The sequence below is a fragment of the Taudactylus pleione genome, unplaced genomic scaffold (assembly GCF_031769625.1).
Source record: "Taudactylus pleione unplaced genomic scaffold, aTauple2 ptg000396l, whole genome shotgun sequence".
NCBI lineage: Eukaryota > Metazoa > Chordata > Amphibia > Anura > Myobatrachidae > Taudactylus > Taudactylus pleione.
Genome location: NW_028284797.1, coordinates 3,443,263 through 3,460,334, shown reverse-complemented (window position 1 = coordinate 3,460,334; position 17,072 = coordinate 3,443,263). Strand labels below are relative to the sequence as shown.

The 17,072-nt window shown below is 41.9% G+C and overlaps 1 protein-coding gene across 1 annotated transcript in view; it reads right to left on the bottom strand.

Moving 5' to 3' along the window:
• SYCP1 (synaptonemal complex protein 1) overlaps window positions 1-17,072 on the bottom strand; it is a 470,977-nt gene that overhangs the window by 121,003 nt on the left and 332,902 nt on the right. Inside the window, exons 22-25 of the mRNA XM_088446296.1 lie at window positions 9,743-9,805; window positions 9,204-9,266; window positions 5,282-5,344; window positions 1,336-1,398 (exon numbers count right to left, since the gene is read on the bottom strand). Coding sequence (XP_088302422.1) covers window positions 1,336-1,398; window positions 5,282-5,344; window positions 9,204-9,266; window positions 9,743-9,805 — 252 coding nt within the window. The remainder of the gene's footprint in view (window positions 1-1,335; window positions 1,399-5,281; window positions 5,345-9,203; window positions 9,267-9,742; window positions 9,806-17,072) is intronic.

Below are 17,072 nucleotides of genomic sequence, written 5' to 3'. Positions count from 1 at the left end.
CACCTCCACACGACCTCTGCCTGATTCCGCTGCAGACGCAGCTCAGCCTTTCAAGCAGATTCCTGATGTTTAGGAATCTGCTCATGTGCTGGACCCATACTGCACATGTGCAGTATGGGTCTGCGATATCGCTGGCAGCTTTGCTGCCATGTCTGGGCGGGGAGGGGGCAGTGACGTCTTTACCATTGTGAGGGAGTGATGAAGCCAGGATCTTCATCGGCTGAGAAAGATTTCTTGGCCTCTTTTCAGCATCTGTGGCAGCCGGTTTGCATGACCCCATGGGTCACTTGCTGGCCGATGGCATTGCAGATGATCCGATGTTGCGCTCTAGAATGCAACTCTGATCAGTAATGCATGCAGGTGGCATGATGCTTCCTGCTGCATTACCACATTGGAGCTGTCGCAGCTGCTACCATGTTTTAAAAAAAGTGCACAAGATTACTTCAGATGTATTGCAATTTAAATAAGCCCTTCTACTGCCATAGATAGTTCCTATTATTTGAGAACAATACAGCTGGAACACATCTGGGGTAATGGAGAAATTTAAATTGAGGGAAAAAAAAAACAGAAGCAGATAAATTCAGAAATCGGACCTATGGAGGAGTAGGGATAGTAGATATTTGCGCAGTTGAGTGTTGTTTTGCTATTGCGTATACTCAAAGTCTGAGAAACCCATACTGCGCACACGTGAACCTAACTGTACAGTTGCATACGGGATCTGTATCATTGGAAAAGGCCTCTGCGAATCATAGGTGTTTCTGGGAGGTGACCTGAAGTGAATGAAAAAAGAGACCATCTTATGGGAGTGTCAATAGCGTGTCATGGGTGTGTAAATGTATGAGGCTGCGTTCTCTTTCACAGCACCGCAGCTAGAGAGGCCATTTGTTGAGGGATTTGAGCTGGATACATTGCGCGAGCCATAGGCTGCTCAAGAGGGTCGATGGTGCATCGATGGTCGAATGTTCTTAATCACCAGTGGATTTACACTGTGCTCAGATAATAGAAGTGGGCGTCTCAGGGTTAACTCAGTCTGTCGCATGGTATTAGAGAAGGCAAATGCTGAAATTGGCATTTCCATATTTTCGCTCATGTGAATCCATAATAAATCGCAGCTGTGCATGAATTGTGTCCACCTTTGAATCAGGCCCTATGTCAGTATCTCTCCCCACATAAATAGACAAAAGTAAATAAATAAAAAGGAGTTAACAACTAGTGCCAAGGTACTAAACAACCCTGTTATAAAGCCAGCAAATTCACCACCATTAATTATGCTTCTAAAAACTCTCATTTTAGTAAACATACTCCTAGGTACTAGAAATAGATGAAAAATCATACCTTAGATTCTAGAACATTACACTGTTTGTATTCTTCTTTCATTTTCTTTTTTAGAGACTTGTTCTGTTAAATAAAAAATATTGACCATCATTTAGCGCAGTGAGTTTTACTGTTTGCTTTTCATTTTTAAACAAACTGATGAATATAATTAAAACAATTATTTCAAATAGTGTATATTTTTAATATTTACTCATTAATAGCTGACACTTTAATTCATGATGTGTTTTCTGTATATGAATGCACAGTAGATTTAACTGCCTGAAGGAGTGTGTCTGTATTTTTAACTTCATCATGGAAGTGATGGATGCCTGTATGTGTGGATTCTCTAGTCCTCTAGCAGTTGGTGCTGACTCTGCTGAGGAACAGTGACAAACTGTTATTCACCTACTCATACAAAGTGGCTTTGCTGCAGAGTACACAGGGCCTGATTCAGAGTCGGACGCTCTTTCAGAGCACTCGCTCAGAATCAGTGCCCTCCTTCTCTTTTTTAGAGCGGCCTCCTGGCCGCTCGCATAGCATTTGGCCGTCTTTGAGATTTATATTTACATGCTGCAATGGTAAGAAGTTTTGCACTGTCCAGCTAACCAGTAGCGTTTGTTTTTCCAAAGGAACGTATGTGATCACTGCAGTTACAATTTATTGGAGTCATGCTATTGGAATGAATGAAAGGTATTCAATTGTCTCCTAACCAAAGCAGACTTTTCATCTATCCACTTCTGCTACATTATTGGAAACTTTGTGACACTAACACTCTACAGTAGAGGATTCTGATCATTTAGGGGCATATTCAATATGGGGCGAAAAGTCCGTTATTGGCGATAATTTATTGCCGATGACCTCATTTTTGCCTATTTCAATTATACCCATATTCAATTTCAAAGACATTTCGCCGCTGCGAAAAGTCTTTGCTAAACAACGAGAATAACTTTTCTCCATGTAATACATGGTGAAAAAAAGTGCAGAATTGGGGTTATGGGGTGCAGGCTTAAAAAAAAAAGCCTACAGCCCTGGGAGTGTCCCCTAAAAGTAATCTGTGTCAAAAAAATGAACTTTAATTTTGAGGGTGAATAAAAAATATTGGGAACAAAGTTTTAAAGTAGCGAAATTGATTCAGGGGGGTTCCCATGTATGCGGCAGCTGTTTTCTAGAATGCGGGGAGTAGTGGCAGGTGCATTTTTGAAGAATTTAAAACAATTACTTTAGGGACTTAAAAATATGCTTGCACCCATTTTCATGTACCCCAAATTTGATGGCCATAGTTTTTGTTAAAAAAAAAAATAAGATAAATGCTATTCTTCAACTGTTCTTCACAGGCGCATTTATGCACCTGCAGCGGCTATTTAAAAAACCCAAATATCTTCAGCAGGCCAAATCGGGGGTACCCATAGTGATCCGCCATGTAAGACCATCTTTAGTAGGGTGCCAGGATGATTTCCCAAAAATTTATAGGACTTTTCCGTACTTACCTTTCCGCCGGGTCCAAATTGAATACGGGGATAAGCGGGCACGCGCCCGATACTTTATCCTTGCAGAAACCTCCGATGATGGCGAAAAGTCCAAGCTCAGACTTTTCGCCTCTAATTGAATATGGCCCTTAATCTGTGATTTACAGGACACTGGTACCTTTTTTCCAATATACTGGATCAAAAGAAAGGGTCCTGTCTATACAATATTGTTTTGATACTACTTATTTATATGCATATATATGGTACACAAGTATAATTTTTTATCAGGCTTTAATGACTATGCTGGGATGGTTAGGTTTAGGGGATAGGCACTAAGGGGAGGGTTGAGGTTAGGCACTAAGGGGAGAGGGTTAGGGTTAGGGTGCGGGGAGGAAGAGGTTAGGTTTAAGCACTAGGGGGAGAGGTTAGGTTCAGACACCAGGGAGGGAGGGTTAAGGTAGAGAGAGGGGCAGGGTTAGAATACCGACCACCAAGTGTCGGTATGTTAACCATGTCAGGATCCAGGCGTTGGGATTCTGACCACCTGGATTCCGTCTGTCAGTATTACATACCATTTCCCCCCCAGCAGCACTCCTCCACTTTCTCTTGTGTGCTCTGTTACCAGACACTGGGTCAGGAAGAGCTGCTGGCCACTTACTAACACCTCCTCCTCAATACTGTATAGATGCGGGTGTAACATGCACTGTACTCCCACACCACTGGTACTATGTCACTAACTACATGTGTTAAGCTCCTCCAATTGGACACCACTCTCTGATGCCTTGTGAGTAAGAAATAAGAATAGACCAGGAGTTGAGGTTTGGAGATAGATACAGCCAAGAAGCAGGCGAAGGAGAGGGGAGTAGACTGGATAATAATCAAGAAGGGCAAAGGGCCAGGAAAAAGAGATGGAAACAGAGACGAGAATAAAGAAGAATGATGGATTGAAAAGGAGAAGGATGAAAGAGGAAAAAGCATGAGTATAGAAGAGGATGAAGGAGGAGGAAACAGGTTAAAGCAGGATAGAGAAGAATGAAGGATTAAAAAGGAGAAGTAAAAAGGAGGAGTACACTATAAGAAAGCTAAGAAAAATGTTGAAAAATGTATCACATCAAAGGAAAATAAAGCAAAGCTCAGGAAAAAGTATGCAGTCTGTGTCAGACAGCAAAAGATAGGTCCCATAGGAGAGACCCTTACCATGCATTGTTATGCTTCATCTATGACTTTATACCAATTCCATTTCAATATATATTGTATGGCAGCCTGCATGATGCTTTATATAATTTGAGGCAGTCATTCAGGTGCTTACTGTCTTGTACTGAAGTCACATGGACGATGTCTGTAGTGTATTGCGGTCTCTAGAATACACTCAGATAATAATAATGAGACATAGCTCATGAAGAGGCCAGAAGTTTGCAAAAGTGAATTTATACAAACAATTTGACAAATTAACAATAAGCAAGTAATGAATCTGTAAACCATGCTGTGCAATTAGTTCAAACTACCAATGACAGCAACAGTAGCAGATAATACAGGGTGAATATTATCATAGAATAAAATAAACATAGAATAAACAACGAATAGAAGGAGAAAATGCTAACAAAGAGACATAAATGTGCAGTAGGGAGCCTGGTATAAAAACAAATATGACAAAGTAATAAGAAACAGGTAACTCAGAACTTGTAATTAGTGCAAGCTACCAGTAGATGGCAGCAACAGTGCAGGCAATTTAAAAGGCATGACCATGTTTCATAAACAAATGACAAGAGAGAAGTATTTAGAATACTGTACATAATAGCAGGGCAGGTGGAATATAGAAAAAATATAAGGTATATTATTTCCTGAGGACATTGAAAAAAGGAGGGGTGTGCGTTAGTAGAAACACATTACTGGCAGCAATAGTTTGTGGCAGAGCAAAACACACTGGCGCACATAAAATAGTCTATACATGTGCTTCCAGAGGTGGCGGAAGCCCGGCAGAGGTGAAGATCCCGACTGCGCTAAAGGTAAGTATAAACTAACCGAATCCCCCCCCCTTAACACTAACCCTTCCTTAGGGGTGCCTAACCCTAACGCCCCCCCCCCAAGTGCCTAACCCTAACCCCCCTCTAAGTGCCTAAACCTAACCCCCCCTTCCCCGCTGCCTAAACCTAAGTCTCCCAAGGGGGGGTGGTGCCTAACCCTAACCTCCACTTCCCCTAGCCTAAACATAACCCTGCCGGGGGGTTGCCTAACCCTAAATCCCCCCCGGGAGCCCCTAACTTAACCCTCCCCCCCACGACTGTCCACACCCGGCTTACCTTTGATCGGTAAGCCGGGTGTCGGGCTACCGGAGTGAGTAAAATGACAGGCGTCAGGATCTCGACGCCTGTCATTTAACCCTTGCCGGGATTTTCTGTCTGTCGGCTTTCCGACTGCTTCCCCCAGAGGTAGTGAGTACCTACAATGGAGAAACAAAGATAAGGGAAAACAATCATAATAACAGTAAATAAATTGCATACTTCTTGCTGTAGCTCTTCAATTGTCTTATTTTTATTTTCAACTTGTTTCTTCAGTGCTCCCAACTAAAAAGTGTGATAACAGAATTAAATGTGTTCGTAAATATAATTTACAAATCAATATCAGTAATTCAATGTATTCATCATGTACGGATTTTACAAATATTTTACTGTCTTTATTCAGAAACATTTTACGTTTGTATATTTTATTTGAATATCAAAGGTGTTTGTAATTAATTATACTAGTATAATTAGTATACTGTTTTAAAGACAATAAAGACATTGACTATGTCACACACTACTAAACATATTTCATACTTTCTTTCTACTGTCTAAACATTTTTAACCCAGGTGTTTAAAAAAAAAAAAAAAAACTAAGGCCCTGATTCAGAGCCGGATGCTCTGACCAGAGCGCTCGCTCTGAATCAGGGCCGTCCTATTTAAATTTGGAGCGGCCTTTTGGACGCTCGCATAGCTGTGGGTTACCACGCACAGCTTATACGAGCGTCCATGATGATGGGCTTGCGATGAGACCCTGCGGTAGGGTCTCGCTGCCGCAAGCCCTGGAGTGATTTTGGCTCTATCAGAGCCAAAATCACTCCCACTGACATCACTAGTGATGTCAGTGGGGCCGGCCCCAGACGGTAGGCGTTCCCATGGGAACGCCTCCGTCTGGCAGCCACGCCCCCGGCAAGCCCACCAAAGGGGGCGTGCTGTCAATCACCATCGACAGCACGCCCCCTTTGGTGCGAGACCCGGAGTGACAGCTTGGCTGTCGCTATCCGGGTCTCACGCATGTGCACAACGGAGCTCCCTCCGTCGTGCGCATGCGCATTTGGGTACCATCAACCCGCTTGCGAGCGTCCTGCGCTCGCGAGCGGGTCTGAATGAGACCCTAAGTAAGCGAAAGTAAAAATTTGCACAAACATCACAAGTTCTCTTTTACATATGTTTAGTGGAGACAAATCACTTAGCAAATGGGATATACTTTTTTATAGTAAAGGGATGTATTTTTCAAGATCTGCATGACATCACTATTTATTATATTAATGCTGCATCACCACTTAGGAAAATATTGTCCCCGGTATACACTAGACAGATTTATCAAACAATACTGACAACTAGACCAATTAGAACCGGCCAAAACAATCCCAAAAACAGCCGATATGGAGCATATACAAAATACTTGTTTCATTCCATACTATACTCTCAATTTCAAATTGTCTTCTGATAATTGGGCAGATTTATTAACATTATTTTAACTAAAATAATGTGAAAACTGGTGTTTTTACACACTTTTTAAATTATTTTAGTATCATATGAATTTATTAAAGAGCAATTGGAGTAGTTTTCTTGAAAAACTACTCCAATCCCTTCAATTCACATATGTTTAGTAAGCAGATCGCATTTCCCATACTTGTAATGGGTAATGTGATCTGCTCAGATCTACTAAAAATATATTGTGAAAAGATAATGATAATAACGCCACCATCAGATGGCATTATTAGGGTTTTGCCCTAATATTAGGTTTCCGGACTCCGGTTCCTGTGATCAGCTTTGTGATCTAAATAGACCACAAGCTGATCACTGTAAAAAGAAAACACTTACCTGCATCCAGGAACCGGAGATCAGTGCTCTGGTGATGTCCTCTTGGGCTCCAGTCAGCTGGTCTCCTGGCTCCTGCACTGTGACCCTGTTCAGCTGCTCTATGCCGGCATCTCAAGTTGCAGCATAAAGGGTCACAGTGCAGGAGCCCGGAGACCAGCTGATCGGAGTCCCAGAGAGAGGAGCACCCCATAACACTGAACACTGGGGTAAGTGGTAAGTGTAAGCCGAAGGAAAGGAGGGGAGTCGTGGGACCCGCCGTAGGAGGGTCGCAGGGGGGGGTGCGGGGGTATTGTAAGCCAATCGGCGCATGCGCAGGCACCTTCTCACTGCATTTTTTATGCGGAGGTAATTTGCAGGGACAGAGCTTTATCGCAAGCTCTGTCCCTGCAAGGGTTATTTGATAAATTCCTGTGATATTTCCTAAATTAGTAATGCGAATGTAGGCGAAAATATCACACTACAACCGCATTTAAAATTCAGATTGTAGTTAATAGGGGCTATAGTGCTTCCATAAACACTGTCAGATAATAGTGTATTCAGGGTGGAAAATGCTGATTAGTTATAATAATGAGCCGGACTGAACGGACATACAGGAAGAAAAACTAGAAGAATCGCCAATTTGGGGGTTTACAGTATTGTTCTTGTACTGTGTTGAAGTTCTGTATATACTCTGCTGCTGTACTCTACTATTGATACTGTTTATTAGACCTTCATTATTATACCTACGAGAATGGATCCTGTAAAAGATGTTGATGCCTATGTGGTCGCTACAGTGAGTTTCCTGAACACTGTCCGAGGCCATGGTAATGGACAGAGGTAAAGTCAAGGGGCATGATACAGGTGTCTGGTGAAGCCATGCCAGCAATACAAGTTAATGCACTCACATGGGGTGTAGAAGGCACATTGTTATCACTCCTGCCATTCAGTGTCGGACTGGAGCATGAGGGGCTCATCGGGATAATAAGTGGTAAGGGCCCATGCTTAAGGGGAGTGGTCATCCACCAGAGGGGGTGTGGCCTACCACCACAGACGGTTGGCTAACCATTAGGCAAATCTTGGTGTAGATTCTATAGAAGTGAACCAAGCCCCCTTGTTAATCAGTGGTCCTGCTCCACCAGGTAACTGACTGTCTAATAGTGTAACAATTTATAATTTGGGGTCTGAAACCTGACACCTAGAGGAGGGGGTGGGCCCACAGGCAGTGGGGCCCACCAGGGATTTCCCCTATACCCCTGTGGGCCAGTCCAACCCTGCTGCCATCAACAAGAACCAGATCTGAGGTTGAACACTGTGTGCAACTCCCAGCATGCCCTGCCACATGCTGCTGTTACAGGCATGCTAAGATGTGTAATTTCATGGCAGATGGAGTGTCACACGCTTCCTTTCCCTGGGCTACTGACAAAGTGTCTGTATGTATTATGATGAGCTGAGGGAAACCACATCGGAGCTGATTTAAATACAAATGTTCAGAGGTGAAGTTTTACATTGAACTATCGGCAGCCATCAGAGGCAGTTGCGTACACACTACAATTTCAGAATGATGCCTTTCCAATGGGACCGTTATAGCTTCCCTAGGGGGTAATGCACCTTCAAAGTGTATAATATCATAACTTCCAACATTCATTATCCTGGTATTAAGATGCAGAGGAGTGGCTGCAACATGTTTCGTCTCACTGCAAAATAGTGGATGTGACAACCCAGTGTGTGTGACCATGCCCATGGAAGCAGTATTAGAACTCTTAACGTGCTAGCCCTCTTTTCCCTGCTAAAGAAACACCATTATAACACATACTTGTTGAACATCCTCAGTAGCTTTTAAAGAAATTCTCGCTGGACTATTCCAAATCAGACAACGTCTTTAAAGGAAGAAATCACTGTTTATTTTTCTTCTTCTTTTGCTTACATTTGGCAAAATTGCAGAGCAGCCAAAAGGTCTAGTTTGTACATAAAACCCATATACTGTAGTATTTTTAACTGTTAGTTAAATACAGCAGGATCATCTAAAAGATTGTATTGTCATGTCTCCATCATTAAGCGACAGGGTACATGAAGAATGTCGCATACACCTGGCCCTAAAACTGCATCATATGCCCAAAACCAGAAGTCTGCTACTCACTATAATTATTTTAAACTGCTGATTTTGAGTATATACTGCTACAGTGGTGACCTGGCATCTGTAGAAGGTGCTAGACTTGAGCATGTACATAACCAACAAATATAGATATACAATAACTAGGTGTACATTTTACCACCCTACAATCCATATAACATCAAAGTGCTATAATTAATTATTTGCTGGAATATAGTATCATAGTACCTGGTTTTCCAATGTTTTTAGCTTTTTTTCTTTTTTGGAAGATTCACTTTCAATATTTCTTTTCTAACAAGAAAAAAATTAATTAATTCTATTATATCAACCATGACTCAAATTGTGTTTTTCAAATTGAATTACAAATATTTCCTCAACAGATCTTAAGGCCGGTACACACTAGCAACACTGGATTCATACAAGACCATGTGCCCGCTAAGCCTATGTCCTGTCTCGAGCAACATAGCCCGTCCATTAGCCAATCATAGCTAGTCCCTCCAGACATTTCACACAGCATTTCTTAAAAATTGCCAAATAACATAAGAAATTACCCTGGCAAAGCCAGGTACATCAGCTAGCATTACTTATTTTGTGATATGACTTTACCATAAATTCAGTATTGGATGAATATTGTTTATGTCTAAAGACCTTTCCTGACTCTTTTTATAAATTCATCAAAGTATTTGAAATGTCTCATGTCTGCTAAATGTCTGGAATAATTAAACTAACATACATATGTTTAAATACCCTTAAAAAATGATGCATACTTCCTGTTGCAGCTCTTCAATTGTCATATTTTTACTTTCAACCTGTTTCTTCAGTGCTCCTAACTAAAAAGTGTAAATAGAGAGTTAAATGTGTTCATAAATATAATTCACAAAAGCAATATCAATAATTCAATGTATTCATTATGTACGGATTTTACAAATATTTGACCGTCTTTATTCAGAAACATTTTACATTTGTATATTCTATTTGATTAGCAGAGGTGTCTACAATGGATTATACTAGTAATTGATGTTCTAAAGAAAACAAAAAATAAGAAATTTTTGGCATTATCACAAACTCCTTAACAATGTGTGTCATACTTTCTTTCTACTGTCTAAAAATTTTGAAGATTATTAAGGCAACCTTTTGTATGCAGACAATGTTGGTTGGATTGTGTAAGACACATTTCTTATTATTTTTAACCCATGTTACTTAAAAAAAAAAAACAACTTTAAGAAAGCAGAAATTCACAATAAAAAATCTAATGAATGTAAGATATTTGCACAAATGAACATCAAGTTTTCTTTTGCATAGCAAAAGGGATATACTTTTTTATAGTAAGGGATTTATTATTAGAGATCTGCATGACATCATTATTTATTATATTTATGATTCATCAACACCTAGAAAAATACTATCTATTCCCTAGCCAATGCGTCAGTCTGCTAGGGAAAGCGGACGATTTAGGAAAACAATTCATTAGGCCAGAGGTTCCCAAAGCTCCCCAACAGTTCAGGTTTTAGAGATTTCCATGGTTGAGCACAAGTAGTTAAATCAAATTGACTGAGGTACTAATTAAGCCACCTTTGCTCAACCATTGAAATCTCTAAAACCTGAACAATTGGGAAGGGATCGGTATGAATGACTGCCGGACCCATGTCCGATGGTTCAAATGCCGACAGCGCAGGACCGGAAGCCCTGAAAATGCCGATCGTAAATATTTAACTACTCCTAACCCTCTCTCCCCCCTAACCCTCCTTCAGGGGTGCCTAAACCTAGCCTCCCCCCCTAGTGCCTAACCCTAACCCCCCCTGTAAGTGTTTAAACCTAACCCCCCCTTCCCCGCACCCTAAACCTAAGACTCCCGGGGGGCATGCCTAACCCTAACCTCCCACCGGGGGTGCCTAACACTAACCCCCTCTTTCCCTACCCTAACCCTCCTGGGGGGGTGCCTAACCCTAAGTCCCCCTGAGCCCTGAAACCTAAACACCCCCCCCCCCGTGGCTGGCCATGCCCGGCTAATCTTTGTTCGGTATGCTGGGTGTCAGTCTCCCGGCGTAGGTCTAATAGCAGGTGTCGGGATTTTGGCACCTGTCATTAGTACCCTGCCAGGATTTGACAATCGGGAAGCCGGCGGTTGGCATTTCGACCGTCGGCATCCTGACTGTATACCGTTGGGAAGCCTTGAGGGCCGCGTTTGGAGACCTCTGCTTTAGGCAATAATGCAATTCAAAGTGTATAAATCATACCTTCCAACATTTGTAATCCAGGAATCAAGACATAAGGGAGTGGCTGCAACATGTACATTCTCACTGCATAATAGTAGATGTAACACCCCAGTGTGTGTGAACATGCCCCTGGGGGAAGTCTTACCATTCTAAAGTGCTAGCCCCACCTTCCCCTGATGCGAAAAAAAATAATAATTGTGCAGTAATACTGTGAAAAGAACATTAAGGGGGTGGGGAGTGCTGTGAGGTGGATATTGAAGAGGGAGTGTTGTGAGGTAGACATTAAAGGGGGGGGGTGCTGTGAAGTGGACTTTGGAGGATGGATGGGTGAGGTGGTTAATGAAGGGGGGAGTGCTTTGAGGTGGACGGTGAAGGGGATGGGGTGCTGTGAGATAAACAGTGAATGGGCCAGGGGGATTGCTGTGAGGTGGAGATTGAAGAGGCTGGAAGAGTGCTGTGAGGTCTACTTTGGAGGGATAAGGGGGGTGCTATGAGGTGGTTATTGAAGGGGGGAGTGCTTTTATGTAGACAGTGAAGAAGCTAGGGTAGTAGTGTGAGGTAGACAGTGCAGAGGCCAGGATGATTGCTGTGAGGCGAACAGTGAAGGAGAGAGGGGGAGTGCTTTGAAGTGGACAGTGAAGGGGCTGGGGTGGTGCTGTGAGGAGAACCCTGAAACGTCCAGGGTGGTGCTGTGAGGCAAACAGTGAAGTGGTCATGGTGGTACTGTGAGGTGAAAAGTGAAGGGGCCGGGGGAAGTGCTGTGAGGTGAACAGTGGTGCTTATTGATGGGGTCGGGGGGTGCAGTGAGGTAGACAGTGAAGAGGAGGAGAGTACTGTGAGGTGGACAGAGAAGGGGGGAGTGCTATAAGCTGGACAGTGAATGCTGTTAACAGGGCAGTGAGGGGGTCAGTGTGTGCTGTGGTGGTCAGTGAGTCAGCTATGAGGTCAATGAGTGCTGTGAAGTCAGTGTGTGCTTCGGGGGGCACAGTGTTATATCGAAGGACCTAACAGTGAGAGCTAAGGGTTATATGTATGGAGGACTCGAGACAGCTATGAAGGTGGCAATTAGAGCTTTATGCAGGGGGCAATGAGATGGCAATGAAGAGGGAATTCAGAAAGTTATGCAAGAGCAATGAGACACAATGGGAATGGGCAGTCAGATAAAGCACACCTGCAGTTTTTTGCCATAACCATCTTGTCATTGCTGTGCATTGGTAGAAAAGCCGGGGCTATGTGATTGCACTTGCCCCAGGCTAAAAGTTGCCAACCAGCCTCTGTCCCAAACAGTGGTGAATATAAAAGTGGAAGAAGTGGAGTGGGGAATGCTAATAGCCCCAGGGCCGTAACTAGGGTGGTGCGACCAGTGCCATGGCACAGGGCACCCGCATGGCAGGGGGCGCTGTTTGGGCCTTTCAATTTTCCAGTCTATTATAATTCTCACTTGCAGATTCTTCTTCTTTTATCCCCAGCATCTCCTGGCCTCCCCTATCTCTTCCATGGCCCTTTTTCAGGTGCACTATCTTATGTCCCTATTTAAAAAATGGGGGGTGGGGGGGAGTGCCAATGCTTTCTCTGGCACAGGGCACCAAAAAGTCGAGTTATGGCTCTGAATAGCCCAGATAAATAGCTGAGCCCCTGATTATCTCCTTATCTGCTTTAGTGATGGCCATTATATCAGTATTATAGTGACAACAGTGTATTAAAGATAACAGTAAATTAATATCACTATTTTATTATTGTGTTATTAATAGACTATGCAGAGACACAGCTTATTTCTTTTTAGCTTCATAGTCATCACCTGAAATTGCAACACTGCTTTAGAGAGGAGTTGCAGACTAGTGAAGTTGAGAAAGAACTGCAGATTGTTAGAGGAGAGAACACTACAAGAAAGAGGAGAAAGAGAACTAAGGTAAAGCGGTTAGGGACAGAAAACTACAGATAAGTGAGGGTGAGAGATCTGCAGAGTAGTGAGGGAGATAAAACTGCAGAGTACGTGGTGGAAGGTCTTCACAGACTGATTGGTGAACGGCTGTAAATATCCATCAATCAGAGTACAGGAAGTTGTCAGATGGTCCCTACAGTAAGTGAGAAACTGAAAGAGTGTATTACTTTTATTAAGAATACCACAGAGAGGTCTTATTTTTACCACTACAAAGATTAGTGTGGGAAGGCATATAAAATAATACAGATGAAGATGACTGAAGATGTTTTAATCACTAATTAAGGGCCGTATTCAATTAGCGGCGAAAAGCCGTAATCTGCGAAAAAGTATCGCAGATGACGCCATTTCGCCAGGCGGAAATTTTTTGCCGTATTCAATTGCTAAGACTTTTTACGTATGCAGAAAGTCAATGCAATGTAATAGGCGAAATAGTTTCGCCTAAGAATAGCAGGCAGAAAAAAGTGCAGAATTGCGGTTTTCGGGTGCAAAGGTGCGGAAACCACTCTGCACCCTTGGGACAGCCCCCCAAAGGATAACTGTGTCAAAAACAAAAGAAAAAGGAGGAACACCCCAAAAAATGACTTTGAAAATGGGGTGAAAAAGTACAAAGTTGGGGTACACGCATAAAAAGTAGACTTTTGGGAAATCTACAAGTATGGGGTAGGTGTTTTTTTGATCGCAGCTGCTTGCTGAAAGTGCGTTTTTGCCATCACTTAAAACTTAACTTTAGCAAATTTAAACTATGCTTGCACCCATTTTCAAGTACCCCAAATTTGACAGGACTACTTATTTTCAAGGAAAAATACTGCTTAATGCTATTCTTCACCACTTGTGCAAAAACACTATATAGATGCAATTGAAAACACTTAAGGACCCCAAATAGCTTCAAGGGGGCTATTCGGGGACATCTATACCGATCCTCAGTATTAGGGCATCTTTTGGGGGGGTGTTAGGCTGATTTGCCCATGTTTGACAGCACTGTTCGCCTGTTTGGGTTTCGCCAGGACGCGTTTTCGCGTTCTTTGGTATTGAATACGGTGAATAGCGGGGGCGTGTCCGAATATTTTACCGCAGCCAAAACAAGCGAAGTAGACGAAAAGTGCGGTAGGCTGAAAAGTATCACAGGTGCGAATCTAATTGGATACGGGCCTAAGTGAAAGCTACTTAAGTTATGTAATAGAATATTTAATGAAATTCAATGAAGTTTGTAATACAATTTTGGCGTATGGTTTTGCCAAAACATATTGTATCCACCAAAATTAACCAGATGGTTTACAAACTTAATAGTTTGCCTTTTATTTAACTGTTCATAAAATAAGAGCAGCTTTTGATTCAAATAGAGTAAATAACCATCCCAATTGCCGGGCTGTCCCGGTTTTGACACTATAGGTCCCAAATCCCAGGCAACCCTCCCTGAGATGACCAAAGTCACAGTTTTCTGCAAAATGTGTGAAAGAAAATGTAACATCCATGTAGTGGCTTTAAAAATAAAAAAACAGAGGCTTAGAACAACACTGTTTTTGGTATCAAATGGATAAATCATAAAGATTACATGAAATGGAATAATTCCCACAATCTGGCAACATAATTCCCAATAGTGAGTAATTCACAATTACACACTCTTCTTTGAAATTAAAAGTATTGCTATTGTGGGCCCGCGACCGTTAGGCAGTTTTGAGATCCATTCATCATTCAGTAATAGACACAGAAATCTTACTTTCTGTATCTTTTTACACAAATTAAATTAACGATCAAATGCACTGTCCTGGTTACTCAGAAGAAATTTCCTGCTTACAGGAATAGAGTAAGAATTTGTCCACTTGTCTTTCTTGAAAGTTGGATTCTGAGGCTTTGTCTGATGTATCTATCCCTAATTTAAATGGTGGGATATAGAATTGGTGAGCTAGGACTGGGTCACTGGTAAATTCTTTCTATAAATTTTCTGAAGTCATATTGAGCTTTCAATAAGATACAACCTTAGCTGGTCCAAGCAGTAATGGGAGCCACAATTTTAGAAAAATTTCAAATTAAACAAAGTTAATAATTGGCAAATCCATGGAAGCATTGAACCTACTCTAGTGAAGGTCCCGGCACCAGTGAAGATCCTGACTGTGCTTTAGGTAAGTACTAACTAACCTAACCCATCCTAACCCCCCTCTAAGTGCCTAAATCTAACCCTCCCAGGGGGGTGCCTAACCCTGACCTCCCCCAAGGGGCGCCTAACCATAACCCCCCCTTCCCCTAGTCTAACCCTCCAGAGAGGGTGCCTAACCCTAAGTCCCCCCCAGAAGCCCCTAACCTCTCCCGTGGCTGTTCGCACCTGGCTTACCTTCGATCGGGATGCCAGGCGTCGGGCTCCCCAGCATAGGTAAAATGACAGGCGTCGGGATTTCGACGCCTGTCATTAGACCCTTCCCGGGATTAGAGAATCGGGAGCCGGTGGTCGGTATTTAGACCGTCGGCATCCCGACTGCATACCACTCTATCACGCCTTGAGGTAGACCATTCATCAATACACATGATCTTGGCATAATACATCTGTAAACCCTGTGTAGATTTAATATAGTCAAAGAACAAAATGAATTATTTTGGCCCATATACTACAAGATAAAATTTTTGCAACATTGGAAAAACAATGTAGCAAAAATGTTATATTGTAGTATATGGGCCAAAATAATTCATACATGTTTTCTGTGCTCCAGGAGGAACTGAGAAAACACCACTACACTACTACAAACTGCTTCAGTAAATCTTTCAAACATCATTAACTGAAATGTAACAGAGGCAATCCACAGACAAAATGACTTCACACTATACATGGTTAAATGTGGTGTGAAATCTATATCTGGTCTGACTTCGGGATGAATTCAATAAGCTATGGTAACCCCTTATCACGTGTTAAAATAAACATGTGTTAAAATATAATTCAATCAGCTGGCCAGTTACCGCATATTCATTCTGTATTGGTGTTAACGCATCTTTTTTAATGGGACCCCTTGAGCAGGTGCTAAGTTTTGCAAAAACCCTATTTTAAATTAGAAATGTCAGGACCTGGTTCAGAACCACTGGGACACCCTTCCTTAATGAATTAGTCAAAAATATTTTTTTAATTACCTTCATTTGGCCAAGAATGGCATGTCAGTTTTGCAGTTTTGGAATGAAAAACTGCAAAGTGCAGAACAATTAACTTAAAGATGTGAGGCAGGTAAATGGGGGTGCTGTATGGACAGGGCAGGTGTTTTAAACATTGCAGCTGGCAGTGAGAGGTGTTTTTTGAAGATTTTTGAAAAGTGCCTTTAAATGACACAAAAGCCTACTTACACTCATTTGTATGTACCCTTAATTTTTCTAGAACATGTATTTTCCAAAAAATACTTGCTTTCTATCATTTTAAACTATTATTGAAAAATGCTTAGAACTCCCATTTGATACAATTTAAGAACCCCAAACCCTTTGATTTTGGCCACTAACAAACTTCTATATTTGTTAGCCAATATTATTTTAACTTCTTTGGGGTACAGGCTGATTTCCCTATTTTCACCTGTACTTAACTCCTGTCAAGAATTAATGGGTGAATGCCCGCAGACCACTTAACGAAATTAAACTGTCCGATAAACGGGAGCGCGCATACAGGCGATAAGTGTATTAAACAAGCGATAGGCTCATTAAGTTAACACTCTTTAACTTAACGATTTATCGCCTCTGATAGAAATTCTCCTTAAACGAGATTATAGGACACCCAAGATCAAACCCAGTGAAAGGTTTGACTGTTCATCATTCCAGTAGCTCAAGAATTAAATGACGAGGATAGCTGTTCTGCACTTCTTCATTTAGGGATGAAAAAACCTATACATTTTAAGAATAAAGAGAACAGTGGCCCTTTTTATGGATATATAATGTCATATGAATGCTGATGTTCACTCAGGAATTTTAGTAGAG